Source organism: Cryptotermes secundus, unplaced genomic scaffold, assembly GCF_002891405.2.
Source record: "Cryptotermes secundus unplaced genomic scaffold, Csec_1.0 scaffold1558, whole genome shotgun sequence".
In the NCBI taxonomy this organism is placed as follows: Eukaryota; Metazoa; Arthropoda; class Insecta; order Blattodea; family Kalotermitidae; genus Cryptotermes; species Cryptotermes secundus.
This window is the reverse complement of record NW_019737427.1, coordinates 44,605-60,948: the sequence shown is the minus strand read 5'-3', so window position 1 is coordinate 60,948 and position 16,344 is coordinate 44,605. Positions and strand designations below refer to the sequence as shown.

General features: G+C 37.7%; 1 protein-coding gene across 1 annotated transcript in view; it reads right to left on the bottom strand.

Moving 5' to 3' along the window:
- Positions 1-2,082: 2,082 nt before the first annotated feature.
- Positions 2,083-16,344, bottom strand: part of LOC111870444 (coiled-coil domain-containing protein 130 homolog) — an 18,312-nt gene continuing 4,050 nt past the window's right edge. Inside the window, exons 2-6 of the mRNA XM_023862747.2 lie at positions 14,804-15,024; positions 12,719-12,830; positions 11,720-11,980; positions 3,388-3,526; positions 2,083-2,969 (exon numbers count right to left, since the gene is read on the bottom strand). Of these exons, the coding sequence (XP_023718515.1) occupies positions 2,449-2,969; positions 3,388-3,526; positions 11,720-11,980; positions 12,719-12,830; positions 14,804-15,003 (1,233 nt within the window). The 5' untranslated portion in view covers positions 15,004-15,024 and the 3' untranslated portion in view covers positions 2,083-2,448. The remainder of the gene's footprint in view (positions 2,970-3,387; positions 3,527-11,719; positions 11,981-12,718; positions 12,831-14,803; positions 15,025-16,344) is intronic.

Genomic DNA, 16,344 nt, shown 5'->3' with positions numbered 1-16,344 from the left:
GTACCCCCTCGTATATAAGAATTATGTCTACTGCCAAAACAACAAAACTCAGTTTTAATTTCGATCTTTATTGCTGCTACATATTTTGGTCATATAAGACCATCATCAGGCAGTTATACACAGGAATATGTATAGTCATTGAAGTACTGATATGGATCCTTATTGGTGCAACACATCATATTATATACTAACATAAAACTTTGGCCTCAATATATCATATATCAAAATTTATGTGTTGAATCTAACTTTGCCGACAAGTGGCGGTTGCTTGGTTGGTACAGTTTGTTTGCAGACTAAAACCATGGAGTTTGATTGTTTTTGAATATATTATTAAAAAAAATATTAAAAGTATATAAAAATGTTTAAAAAATATTAAAGTATTTCCAATGGTAGGTTAAGAATGTGTATGTTAACTTAAATATTTTAGGTTTCACTGCTACAGTGTAAAAAATGGGCATGTATGTTGTTTGTAGGTCTTATTGTAGAAGCTTTCTACGTAGTAAGTTTATATGATGTACGTGTTGTTAATGTGTGGATATTGTTATGTTATTACAAAGATATGTATCTTTATATATCGTACAATAAGGCGTCTGTGTTTATTGGAGAAGAAGGTAACATGCCCTTATAAAACATTGGTTGATTTTCACTGGACTACAGTGCATTACATCCTTGAAGAGAGAACTCTTCATACTTATGTTGTGAGAACTTCAAATCCAGCACTCTTAACAGATGTAAACAACTGTGTTGACAAGGACCAGCAGCAATTTACTGGACTTGATCCAACTAAGCCACAGAATGCAAATGCCCACTTAGGAAGCTGTGATGCTGTGACAGATATAAACATCCTGGAAGCCAGCAGTAAGAAGCACTGACTACCCAGAGGAAAGCAATTGTGGCACTGTAACTGGTCCATTCTTATCAAAGATAAGTGTATACCTGATAAATGTGACACTGGCCTGTGTACTATCATTTGCTTTAGGAATTAGCCATTAAAGTGAATCCCTTGGGACAGTATCTTATTGTGCGACAACCACAGGACTCACACAACATGCAGGTGTATAAAAGACAATTGTTACTTTGTTTTTTTTTTAATCTTATAACAGATTTACACCTGAGTATCTTGCACACAGCAAATTAGAGAATGACATTTTTGTGATGCACTCATCTGTCTCTTCATTTTATATTTTTAATATTGGTTTCTTTGGCGTGAGTTACATTTTTAGTAAAAGAGACACAGTTCTAATTGAATGTCATTACAGTGGAGCCTCGCTTAATGAGCACCACTCATAAAGAGTAATTCACATAATGAGTGACGAGAGGGGAAGTCCCGGATTGTGCGCTTGCTACATCAGTCTGTGTTTAGCACTCGTTCCGCTAGCATCTTAGTGTCGCTTGTGATCACACATTTTTCCAAACTTGTGTTCAGACATATTATTTGTGTTTTTTTTGGTGCAAAGTTTAATAACCCTTGTAAAAATGTCCCCAAAGAAAGAGCAGCAAAAAGACAGCCATAAGAGAATAAAAATAACCGTAGAAATGAAACATAAAATCATTGAAAAGCGAGAACGAGGTGTGAGCGTGGCTGATCTAGCACGCACATACAATCGGTCTACATCAACGATTTGGAGTTGCATTGTGTTACACAGCAAGAAGTTGTGGAGAAGAGTTTGTCAGAGGCGGAGGAGGAGGTAACAGCAAAGCAACAATCTTCTGGCGCAATAAGAGAAATGCTGAAAGCATGGGAAACTGTTGCATCGTACACTGAGAAGCATCACCCTAATAAGGCAGTGGCTATGTGCACTACAAATTTATTTAATGATAATGTTGTGTCGCATTTTCACCAAATTTTGAAGTGTTGGCAAAAACAAATGTCTCTACACAGCTTTCTAGTAAAGAAGAATTAGATATGTATCATAAATAATAAACTAACTATTTTTGTTTTCTGCAAATTGAATTCGCGTTCCAGGTTGGTTCATTCCGCATAGAAGAAAAGATGAAGATGATTCACGCTCCTTAACAATGTATATGTAATTTTCTTTGAATAAACGTTATACATAAAATTTTTTGAGTATTTTTCTTGGCATGGAACACATTATCGTATTTTACATTAATTTATATGGGAAAAATTGTTTCGCTTAACGAGTGTTTCGCATTACGAATAAGATTCTAGAACGAAGTATGCTCGTTAAGTGAGGTTCCACTGTATTTAATTAGGGCAATGAGCAGCTACTGGCATGAAGGAGGTTAACATATGAATATCCATCAAAAATATGAGAGGAAGAAGGTAAGCCTGGAGTGCAACAGTCAATGAATATTTTCATTAGCCATCAGAAATGAATCTACATCACTTTTGGATCTTTTACCTGCAGATTTCACATGGACCAGCTTTTATTGGCACTCCAGGTAACTGCTCCAACATTTTAAAAGCCACAAGGTCATATCTGCCTATCAAGAGCTGCTGTCATCTGAACTGGAGGAATTATAATCTTGTGAAACCAATGAAACATTGCTGACCGGAATATCAGTTTCTGAGTTCATGGTATGGCTGACTAGAGATCCCTTGGTGGAAAAGGGAGCATTAATGTTCATTTTGGGATGGGCAGCACTGTTGGTATTCACTGAACAATCACAAGTATGAACATTTCTGCTACCTAATTCTGATTTCTCACTAATACTCTTGGAGCATTCAGAACTGCCAACAATAGCATCATCAGCAGTGACTCCTTCATCCATCTTTGATGGAAGTGTAGCAGAATGCTTGTCATCTAAAATACAAGATTTGTCCTCACACTCAGCATCTTTGTCACTGAGCGACTTCTGTCGTATACTACTCATTATAATAAGCCTTGTGAGATTACTTTCTGCAAATTCTTTATCCATGTTAGGTCCCCTGCTGCATTCGTCAAAGCAACTCAGTGACTTATTGCTCAATGCCTTCTGTCTACTAGGAGTCTTTTTTGCTTGATGATCTGTAATCAAAGTAAAAGAAGTCACTACTTTGAATTACTGTTTTATAATGAAAATAAACAATTCTAGTGATCAGCATTAGTTGAAGGTGAGTGGCCAGTTCATGCCCCAGCCAATTTAACCCTGTGTAAATTCAGATAAATGGTTTTCCATTACCAGTGACACTACAACTTCAGCATGTCAAGATCCAATGGTTAAGGCACTCTCCCAGCATTTACTACTACAGATGTTCATGACAACAATCCCTGGTGCTGAGTGAAACTCCCACATAGAAGAGAAAGTAACTATAGAGTATGCAACAAACCAACATGTCCACTTTTGTGGGCTTTTTGAATTAATTTGTGAAACTCTTAAAATAAAGTGTGATAAGAGTACATAAAGTTTTTGAATGTTAGCACTTTGTTTTCATGGAACACTCACATTGTGTAGCAGACTCATAGAGTTGTCCTGCTTTCAACCTATCTTCTTCTGACAGCGGTAGAAGGTTTAACTGCAGACTTGACTTCTGGAGTATAGCTGCATCCTTCGCATCCTTTGCCTTCAACTCATTGCTCTTTTCCTATAAAAGTACCTTAGTTTGAATTTATGGTTACATACAGATCCTAGTGATGATACACAGAAAAGTGGTTTTAAAATGTTTAAAATGTACATATTTATGCAGTGGCATGTTCCCAGACCTTTTAAATAAATTAAACAAGATCATAACGCATATATATCACCCATCTATATCCAGTATGGTGGCATGCTTACCAAAATAATAATAAAGTTACATAAATCAACAATTCATTCAGCTGTTTTGAATGGTTGTGAAATATGGTCTCTTAATTTCAAGGAAGAAATAAGCTGGCAATTTAGTATATTACATGTACATGATTAAGAACTCTGTTATTTATGTAGGCCATCTAATATAAATATGAGGCGAAATCTAGGATGACAGAATGGACTGGTCATGTAGCTCAGATGTGAACAGGAAGAAATTTGTACGGAATGCAGGTGCTTAACGGCCATGTGGAAAAACAGAAAGGTGATGAGAAGAAAATATTAAGATGGACCTCAGGGACATGAGCTCCGAGGATGGGAAATGGATAGCACTCAGAATCATGTCCATTTTAATATCTATGCTGCAGAACCTTTACATTCTACTACTATTACAGATTTGACTGTGTGTAGCATAAGGGCTCTTGTTCCCTCTGCATTTAAAATAGGCTTCTTCCATGTCTGGGTAATTCTGTCTTGTGGAAGCCAAATGGGGTATTCAATAACTTACCCAGAACTAAGAGAGATATAGTATTAAGGACAGAACAGAAAAGCTGTTACAACATTCCTGATGTGCGGGCGAGCGTTGTCATGGAGAATGATAGGTCCAGCCTCGAGCAACTGAGGTCGGTTTTTGTGCATTTTTCTGCACAGATTTTGCATAAGTCACGATAATAAACTGCTGTGACACTTTTACCGCACTGAACTCTGTCTGTCATGATGATTCCTTGGTGATCATAAGCAAAGATCATCATTTGTTTGACCTTTGATTGAGATTGTTGAAATAATTTTTTTGGTCGTGGGGAAGATGGACCTCTCCACTCGTTGGACTGTGATTTCAGCTCTGGTTCAAAGTCTCTAACCCACGTTTCATCAATAGCGACAAGTCGATACAAGAATGCTTGACCTTCAATGTCGAATCTTTGTTTCAGCAAGGTTGCAATGTTGAGGTGTTTCTGCTTCTGTTCAGCAGTCAAGCAGTGAGGGACCCATCACGCAGAAATCTTTCTCTCCCTTAAATCATTTGTCAGAATTCGGAATATTGACGTTGGTGGAATCCCCGTGGTTTCAGAAAGTACCTCACATATCACACGACGATCTTCTTCAAGAGCATCTGACACAAGTTTCACACTTCGTTCATCTGTTGACGTTTTCGGCCTTCCTGGCCTTGGATCATCATTTATGCTCACATGACTGCCATGAAAACGACTAGCCCAGTGAGAAATTGTACTACGGTCCACTGTTAACTCCCCACAAACTTCACTTAAAGCACTGTGGATTTCTGTCGGTTTCTTTCCATGTAAAGTTTTGATCTTAATGTACAACCTTTGTTCTTCAACAGTCACAATACCCAAGAACCGTGCAGGCTCCATTTCTAACTCACGTTATTTAAGAACAGAGTATATTATAAATGAAACAAAATAACGTGTTTCTTTCTTAAGCCCTGAACTGTAACTGACATGAGGCTCACTGTTGTTGTGTCATCTAATCCGCACTGTTGCCAACCTGTGCATTATTTATGAAATGACCCACGTAGATTTCAACACAATACTGCCCCTTACCCTCTACCTCATTTAATTTTTTCAGATTGAACTCTGCATATGAGCTGTGTGTGTTGTTTCTTTACTCACTGTCAGTCTTTCCCTAACCTTTGTCACAACCAGGTAGTGGTCAGTATCACAATCTGCTGCCCTGAATGATCGGACATCAAGTATATTTGAATGCCATCTCCTATATATCAAAATATGGCCAATCTCATTGTGCGTCTTCCCATTAGGAGGAGATGTCCAAGTAAATGTATGAATGTTACGATGTAGGAACATTGTACTTTTGACAGTAAGATTTTTCGATGTGGCAGAGTTTACTTATTCTAACTCCATTATTATTACTAATTTTCTGTAAATTCTCATTTGAAATTGTTGGTTTGAAAATGTCTTCCCTACCTACTTTGGCACTGAAATCTCCTAACAAAAATTTCATATGGTATTTCAATAATTTATCAAATACATGTTCTAGTTCTTCATAGAACCTGTCCTTTGTATCATCAATTTTATATTCTGTTGGGGCGTCAACATTCAGAATTACGATATCACCTGAAGAAAGTAGACCAGCTACATCAGGTTTAAATGACAAACTACTGAAGAGGAAAACCTGCTTCGCCTGCCCTCATCAAAGGCAGAGGAAAACAGGATGTAAATATGGCAGATGTTTTAATACAATTTGCTTGGATTGTTCAGTGAAAGTACGTGTCACTTGTGATAGTGAAACACCGAGTGACAGATGAACTTCCTAACCTGATTCACAATATTCCTGTCAATTGGCAAAACATACCTCTCATTTCTTCTTTATGATGCATTCAGCCTTTCATTCATAAGGGACACTCATTACATCCTGTCTCATGGATATTTAACTGTCTCTTAAGAAACTGAAATGACTACTTGGCACCTCAAGCCCAAATGATGCATTTCAGTAAACATATATGTGTACCAGAGCCCTTTCTTCTGTTTCTATGTATACCTGAATAACTGGATGACTTTAAAAAAGCAACACTTTTGACTTCATCTTGGAAATGGTTTGTCACACCAGTTCTGCTAATTATAGATAACAGAGTGATACTTTGATTTAAGGGCTATACAAAAAGATGACTATTAATTAATGGTTAGCAGCATTAGTATTATATGACATTTGTTTCAGCAGGGGAAATTTCTGCTGATATTTTTTTGTTCACCATTTATCATCTGCATATTCTATTCATGTTTGCAGAACTCACTGACCTCTTCACCATGAACCACAAAGAGAATTTTGAGTGATCCATAAGCACAGTATGGTGTGGGCTGTTCTTCATATTGCAGTAATGCTGATACTTTACACAGGAATGACTAATGTTTTGGGATGAGGAAGAAGATGATGGGGCTTTGATAGTTGATGTGACTGGTTTTATTATTATTATTTTTGATAAACAGGAATGACTCAGCAGAAGAATAAACAAGCTCAATGTAATTAAACGTACACTCAACTCTCGATTATCCGGGGCCGGATTAACCGGGGCTTTTTTGAGGCTTATATGTTGTTTAATATTCATTAACTTTTATTTCACATGGTGAGTTGTAACACTATTTTCGCACTAGTGTGAACCGAGCTCAGCATTTTTTGGTCCCGTTATACTAACACAATGTTCTAGGGTAGGGGTGAAAGAATGCAAGGATTTGTGGAAAGTTTCAAGGACAGATACACCGCCCCAATTAGTCTCTTTGTATCGATCTTCAAGTGCGTTAGCAAAATGTCAGGGTGTAAAATGAAGCGTGTTGTGTTAAGTATTCAACAGTAACTCGTGTGAGCCGGGCTTCGAAATGTTAAGCAGTGACGAAATCGTAAGTTAAGTGGGGGTGCAGTCAGAAGAGCGGGAAGAAAGTGAGAATGAGGAAGAGGTGGACAGTGCTGCTAGTAAGAAAGTATCACATGGTGCTGCTCTTAATCATTTGGAACCCTTACTAGACTATCTTGAGAGTGAAGAGAAGAGTTTATTAAGTGACAAGCTAATATTATGTAGGCTTCCGTAAAAAGGAAAATGCCGCGAAAAAGCAAACGACAATATTTGATTTTTTAAGTGTTAAGTGTGAATATTCGTAAAAAGTGTTGGATGTTGTTGAATACTGTGATTGAAATAACTAATTCATACTTCAGTGTAATGTAAAAAAAGTATTAAATAGGCCATGAGATGACATAAAAATGAGGTTGAATAAATTTAAATACAAGTAGGGCTACAGTATTATGAAGGTACAGTATTACAGTACTACTTTTAATAAAATTTGTCTTAACTGGGTTTTCGATTAATCATGATTTCCATCCCCACCATTATCCCGGATAATCGAGAGTTGAGTGTAGTTAAAAACAGCTTTTTGCAATTTATAAATAAGTGCCAATGTCTGCAGCCACCTACACATGCTGGTTGCTTGCTCGCAGATTTTTCTACCCTGAAGATGGAGGCCATACGTTCCCCCAAAACATCGGTTCACACTAGATCTACACAGTGCGACAACCTAGAAGATGGCATTCTTCATAGTCACCGCCGTGAAAACTTCAAATCTTGCATAAATGCCAATAATGATGGCATCATTACAAAGACTTTAAGAAATCACATGCCATCTGGGGCTGTGGACAAAAAATCAAGCATTTTCTCCATTTGCTTTATTAGAAAAAGAATTCTGTGGTATAATTTATAAGTTCACAAAAACTGGTCAACCTTTATCAAGCAAATTTTGGAAAGTGACAATGCATCAATTACTGCAAAATGGAGTTAATTCACATAAAAAAAATATTAATCAGAATAAGTTAATTCTCAGTAACAGCCATACAGTATATTAGTACTGGAGAACAGCAGGACAAGACCTAACTCACAAAGACTGAAGACTGGACACCATCAAAACCAGAGGAAAAAGCATCATGGCCAGTATGATGTTTCAGTGCCATTTGACTGCTGCTTGGCAGCGGCTTCTAACAATGGAGACTCCTCTGCTCATGCCTAACCATGAACTATGACACACTCCTAACACAGACTTCTCCCGTCGGTCCTCATTACATAACATCGGCACAGACCACACAGAAAACACTGCTTCCAAAGTTTATTTTATTGTTGTGCACATTTATTGCTGAGGAATTGCGTACATCACACCCATGCCTAGTAATGGACCTCTACTCTGGCTTTCAGGTGTTATGTAATATTACAATTTCATAACATTGTAGTGTGAAGGCCTGTTTCTGGGTACTGACCTCGAAACAAGCAACAAAACAACATTTGCTGCCAGGCAACAGATTCTTAACAAGTATATTCAGCCATTACTGGGTAATACCTAGGCAAACATACATGTTCCCATGGAAACGGAGTACAACAATGAACAGTGTTTTCTACGTGGTCTGAGCCGAGATAACTGGGACAAGTTTAGAAGTTAGCAGCTGTGAGGGAGTTCAAACAGAGTGAGGTGGATGAGTTGTAAGGGAATCTGTGAAGAGAAGACTTGGTCTATGCAGTTGCAGAATCCCCACTGTTAGAAGTCATTAGCAGGGGATGACTGGTGAAGAAAAAGCAAACTTTGTGTGTGCTGTAGTGACTGGTAAAGTATGGAAATCAGCGATGGCACTATAATTAGGTGTAGTCACAAGTTGTGACTTCAATCCAAAACCCTGTTGAGTCACACAAAATTGTGACAATACTGTACATGTAATCTTGTGAGAAAAGTATTAACCAAGCATGTTTGAATTTCCTGCCAGTAGTTTGGATACTAAAAGTATGTTGAAAATAGAATCTATTAATTTGTAATGATAATGCAATGGTCCACACAATTAAGTGCTGGCAATACACCCTCGTTGGAATAGAAGGTGAAATGTACAATATTATTTTCATTGTTCAAATGCAAGCCGGGGTAGCAAAGTTGGTATAGCGACTTCCTACGGGCTGGACGACCAGGGGGTCGGAGTTCGAGTCCCAGTAGGGTCAGAATTTTCTCTTCTCCATATTGTCCAGACTGGCCCTGGGGCCCACCCAGCATCCTATCCAATGGGTACCTGGGGTTCTTTCCCAGGGGGTAAAGCAGCAGGGGCATGAAGCTGACCACTCACCTCCAGCTAGTGCTGAGGTCAAGAAAATGTGGATCTATACATTCACTCCCCCATATACCTTCATGGTGTAGTGCTCAATTAGTTAAGCACGAGGACAACTTTACCTTTTTACTGTTCATACACTTCGAATATGCTCCACCCTATTCATAGAAGAGGTGACAATTATCTATGTTCTCACAGACACTGATGTCATCTGGAAGAAGCATTCCGACTGCCTCTGTGGTCTAGTGGTCAGAGTTCCTGGCTACAGATCCAGAGGTCTGGGATTTGATTCATGATTTTCTGAGAAATAGTGGGTCTGGAACGGGGCCCACTCAGCCTTGTGAGGATAATTAACAAGCTATTTCAAGGAAATTGTGGCTCTGGTCTAGTAAACCGAGATTAACAGCTGTGGGGATCTGTTGCGCTGACCATGTGACACCCACTATCTGCAAAAGTTGGCACTAACTTCACTGACAACGGCAGCACCATAGCTCAAGCAGTTAGTTTGCCAGATTCCCAACGTGGCGGCCCGGGTTCGATCCCGGGTCTGGTCAAGCGGGATTTGTGGTGGACAAAGTGATGCTGGGGCAGGTTTTCTCTTATTACTTCAGTTTCCCCTCCCAATCTTCATTCCATCAATTGCTCCACAATCACCCTCACCTATAGTCTGGGGCTGGTACAATAGGCCAGAACTGGCTGCAGTACAAGGAACTTAGTCCCACCCCACTAGCAATTAAAAAAAAAAAACTTCACCAACAAGCAGCAGTCGCTTGGTCGGTATATATCGCTTGCGGACTACAGGCCACGGAGTTTCTTTTTTGTTTGGAAGAAGCATTCCAGAAAATGTCCAACAGAGAACATTCTCATCACTGAATGAATTTCCATTTCAGAGGCCACCTGTGTCTCTACAAAAAAGAACTTCTGTGATGGATGAAACAACCAACTGTTTCCTTTATGTTCCAGAAAAAACACAAAATTCGGCACTGTGCATAATTCACAGGTATTGCATAGAATGACCAAAAATCTCAGAAAGCAAAGTTTGCTGTTTTAAACATAGCCAAGCATTTATAAAATTTTGGACTATCAGAGCAGCAGCTGTTAAATACAAGGTAAAGAAGTGAAGCAGGGGGGAAAAAATCCTTGTACAAAAAGGGAGACAATCCTTTCACAGTGCTGCGGTTTTCATACTGTTGGAAGTTCACTCCATAGTGACATGTCTGGATTGCCCATGAAGACTCAACTGTCTTCAGTCACCATGAAAATTTCCAATCTTCTAAGGAAGAATGTTCCTAATTTTGTTTGTTGAATGGGTAAGAACTGTCAAGGATAAATTAGACACTATACATAAAAAACCAAGCAAAGAGCAATTTCTGAAGCAAAGAGAACTGAAAAGCTCAGTAATAATACAGTAATTGCTCTGCATTTCTCGAAATATAGCTGCTGAATGAACATAAATGAGGTTCTACAAGTGCATGGTGGACTACCTATTCATTCATGGCACATCTCTAGCCTTGCAGTAAATCAAACAGCAGTCAGAGAGCCCTCCTGCACTAGCAAATGGAAGATCTATAATGCAATTAAAACACATACATGGTCATATGATTACATAGCAACTGCTGAGAGTGGTAGGTTCCAACACCAAAACACATTTCACAACACTGTAACAAATTCTGTGACACTCGGTGATATTCACCTCCCATGATTTCAAGAACAGATTCATTGTAAGAGATAGTAAACAAGAACAAATCATATATGTGGTACTTTAACAAAAGAATTGGCCACATCGATTAACAGCGATATTTCTATTTATTGTTTCTCTGCTAGATAAACAATATGGACAGTAAAAATGAGGAAACACCTAAAAGAGGTATTTATTAATGAGATTATTAGTCTGAGACTGCATTAACTGGATCCTTAATGTGGGTTACATTAAAGTGAGGAATATTAAGTGTGCATTCCACAGCAGCAAAGTCTGCAGCACAATTGGTGAAATGATTTGTAAAAATGGAATCTTTTATAATAATATGAAAGTAGAGATACACTTTATCACTTAATAATAATTAACTTCCTGGCAGCAGAACCTGAAGGTTCAGCAACAATAATATTCAAGCCAAAATCTGACATAATATTGAATTAGTTCCATGCACCTTCTTTCCTCACAACCTTGTAGTGATCTGATCTGACTTCCACCCATTTAGCACCAATGATGGTGATTGATGCACTACATCATGCACAGATTGATAGAGAGATAAATGTGACATCTTTGTGACGTACACTTACCGCCCTGCTTCATAAAGTGAGCCTACAAGCACTATGTGGGAACAGAACTTGTTTATGTAATGCATATATTACACAGCGTAAAATTCTGACAGCATATACAATAACTGATGACACTTACCCTGAATTGCTGTCTCAGCACACAGTTCGCAGCATAGTCATCCTGCCACAGTTTCTGCCGCTTTGCTGTTAATTTAGCAAGAGTGGGCTGAATACCATCTGCCTGTTTCTTGTCTCCATAACCATGCTCCAATCTGAACATGGCATCATCAAACAGCCTTTTCGATGTACTCTTATCCTCTGGTACAACTTGCTCATTCTCTTTTGGGTCCCAACGGTTCTCTTGTCGTCGAGCACCCGACACAATTATATATTCACTTGTCTGCAATATATCACATCCATTATGATTGTTTGAAATAAGGGTTTCATTTGAATCATATTCAAGTGATGAAATTTTGTTAGAGAAAAGACACATTCAAGTGAAAATAAATCTGAAACATGGAAACACCATTTTAAATGGACTGATTATGTAATTACTAGCAAAATGTAATAAGATATTCTCTGTCCCAAAGTGATATAACAGAACAGCATTAACTTTCAAAATGCTCAGGCCAGGGAAATAATGTTATGTAACTTGAGAATGCATAATTAAAAATTTATGAGAACAAACACTGAGATGACTAATACAACACAAACCCTGTTTAATTTTCATCTAGTTGCACATTTTTCTCTTCACATGATTTGAAGCTTTCATGGTGACTGCAGGTACTGAAGTCACCTTCGGTGATGAGACACATAAATATGTAGTTAGCATCCAACATTTTGGAGACTGTCTTGTCTCCATCTTCATATCAACCCCTGATGATGGAGACTTAAAACAGTCTCTGAAATGTTGGATGCTAATTTCATATTGCTGGTTGCCCAAGAAGACTTCACTACATACTTTTCCTTATTGTAGTGTTTTATCACATATCATATTCTAATATAAAAAATTAGAATATTATTCATAGCTGCTATGTCTACATTATGAGACTACGACTTTGAGTAACCTGCTAGAAATTATGAAGTTTCTAGAATGAAGGAAGGAAAATTAGCTTGCTGTACAGATGTTATGCCTTACCTTTGGTTCAGTTTTTATTTCAATATAGTTGGGGCAAAGATGACATTTCATTCTAAAGCTCCAGATTGGGGTAGTGATGTAATCACCAATTTTCTTTTTCTCAGCATTATACCTGCAATGGCACAGATACATCCATTTTCATATATTATGAAACAACTAAACTAAAATGCTAAAAGGAACATACATTTAGCTTGCAAGGTAACTAATACATCTGCCACTGAACATGAATAAATGCTTACCAGATAATATTCCTTCAAGGACATATTTCAGAAATCGATAAATCATTTCATGTTCATTAGCATGTCTGACTTATAACTGAATGCACAGAAAAGATAAAACTCGGTGATGTCTTCTCTCTCAAGAATAAATTACTTAAACCTTGGGAAATGAATATGACAAACATTTTCAGGTTTAAATTAATATGAAACCTTCAACTGCAGGCACTATCAAATCACAAAAACGATGTGGCTCCACTTTAACAGCAGTTCTGAAAATAGGCAAAAACATGTTTAAACCACTCATTTAAAACCACTCCATGGCATGGCTCCATTTTTACTGTTAAAGTATCACTAAGCAGGTGACTCACACCATTCTTCCATCAATATAGGAAGCAATATATATCGCACCCCCCCACCCACTGTCAAAACAGCCCTTTTTGAGCCACAGCCTTCCTTAGAAGATTCTGTCAGATGTGTCTGATTTAGAACACCCACTTTTCATTTCTTTTTACTGAGCAAAGTTGCCAGGTTTATATGCAACCCCCAAGCTGGAAGACTAGGTCCATGTTTCTTATGTCCCCTGGTGACGGGCGGGTGTGTGTGTGTATGTGTGTGTGCATGCGTGTATATATATACACACACACATAAGAGTGAAAATATATTTTGGTCAGAACTGGAGCCACCCGTTCTTGGACTGGCCCTTCCATTTGTGTAATACTTCCAAAACCCCACTGCTGTATACACTTTCATCTAAATATTCCAAAGCTACAGATCTATTTGAAACTTGAAGTTGACAGTGTTTTAATTTTTTGAGATTAAATCTTTCTTCTGAAGTATCTAGCACCAATCATATATAATATCACCACCATTTATGTATTAAGACATGATCAATTTGGTTGAAAATATACTTCGTAAATAATTTTTTTATAAGAAAACTGTCACCTGATATGTACTGCTGATGAATACATAATCTAGTTACCCACACATAATAACTGTTTCTCTCAGCTCGGCTATCCATGTTCCAAAAAATATGACCCCATCATGGCTCTCTAATATTACATATGCCATCAAACCACTAGCAGATGTGGCTCTGGCTCAATTATGTATATGCCTAACTCACAATTAACATTCTTTCCACGGAAAAATATTACGTGATAACCTGAGAGACGGCTAATAATAATTTGGCTACTTAGGCAGGCCAGACAGATGCTCTTCACATTAATGAAAGTTGACAAACCAAAAGAATACACACATTATAATGTGTGTTAAATATTGCCCAACAAATCATTTAACAGCTACCATGCACTGAACTTACGCATTATGCACCAACTAACTGCTACAGTCTTATATTGAATCAATTTCAGAAGTTTTGTGACAGCTGATGTTTTTAAACCTGGTGTTCTGTGCAATGACAAGCTTTCAAACAGAATCAGGCCTAGCACCAACTGCATCCTGTTCTCTGCAGTCAGTATTCAATATTCTTTTATTTTATGTGTCTTACTTTATTTATGATCATATGTAGTTTTTCAACTTGAAATTGTAACATCCTGCCCTTTATGCAAGAACTGCAGACTGTGTGGATTAGCGACAGCACTATAGTTATTTGTAGTTATAATCAGTAAATATTCAATAAATCCAATTACCAATCCAAGTTCGGTCTACAGTCACTCATACACGTAATGATATATATGCACATAACTTTCCACTGTCATGGGATAGCAACTTAAATTCAGTCTTAACCAAAATCAAATTATTAATATAATCTACATCTATTTTAGTAGTGACATTAACAATCTGATGAATGAAACACTGATGTTTCGACACAGAATACATGAAATTCAGTTCAATAAAATAGCCGGTCACTTACCGAACACCCATGCCAATGTGATTCCCGCATCCGTTACACCAAATGTTGAATGGCATTTCAAATCGGATGATAAGTATACCCATACTAATTTTTCTAGCACGTTCCCTGAGGGCATGGGTTCCCAAGAACTTGTTAAGGCCACCTTTCCTGGGGTCATAGTCAGGAGGGTAGTAATGATTGGTACCTTTACGTTCTCCCATATTGACCGGTTGACTGAGGCTCTGAAAGTAAACAAAACATACAGTCATACACTCCAAACTGCAAATGTTGTTTATCTTACAGCATAAGGCATAGTGGTCAAAGACATAGAAATTCAACAGTATATGGATAAAATGTAGACCCCATGGACTAAACAAAGAGTTAGAAGAATATAACAAATATTTCATGATATTCCATTGTTCTTTCATTTGAATACAGGTCTACATCATACTCATGTCTTATAGTATGTCGTAGAGATGCATCCTCTTTGTGTCCATCATTCAAGGTTTTGGGATTAGCCAACACACATGCCGTTAAAACTTTATAGTTTCAGTTCTATCTCACACTGCCTGCTTCAGCTGCAAAGCAGTCATCATTAGTTGCCGAAACACTGTACTGCAATAATAAATTCAGAACTAAAGTTTACTATCAAGCACAAAACCAGTAACAGATTACACTTTTTTAGAACCTACCCACATACAACAAATCAGGAGATCTAGAATTCCATACAAATCAAAAATCCACTTCCTCTGACCTAATTATCTTCAATGACAAGGTAAAGTTGGCCCTGTGCTCAACTAATTAAGCACTACGCCATGAAGTCGTATGGGGGAGTGCATGTATAAATCTACGCAGTCACGCTTCTGAACACAGAGAAAAGTTCTTGCAGAACTAATTGGCTACTTTGTATTGATACAGCACATTCCACACAGAAAAAGAAAAAAAATTGTGGGGTGAGGCACAATAAGCAAGGTGATCTCACAGGTGCCCTTTTATTTTTTAAAAATTGATGGGAGATATACAGACAGACACACAGACAGCAAGGCGATCTCATAAGCCTCCTTTTTATTTTTCCCAAATAAGTAAAGTAGGTTAAAAAATCAGGTATAAATTATCTAAGAAATAAAGACAACAGTCCCCAGAAGGAATATTACAAGAACTCATAACCACAAAAGAAATACTAAAAATCTATTAACAATCAAGTTCCTTCCGTCAAATGTGACACTTTTTTAAGTTTTCCACCTCGTCAACACCTGCCTTACATGTTTCGGCTCACCACGGAGCCATCATCAGAGGCATTTATAGTAGAAAAAGAAATCACCAACACACAAAACTTCACTTTGTCCAAGATAGCCACTTTCCAGTTAATTAAAATAATTACAAATAGTTAAAATTACCCAGAATGTCGATTCACTAAAAGTTTTTCACACACCACAGTAGCTTCCTTATTTGATTCGTCGTTAATTCTGTAAAATTATGTTTCGTTATTTGAAGTAAGAATTCTTAAAATCCCTAGAATTCTTTCCCGCTTGGCCCAATCTTTTTGCTTCGGGATGTTGTTG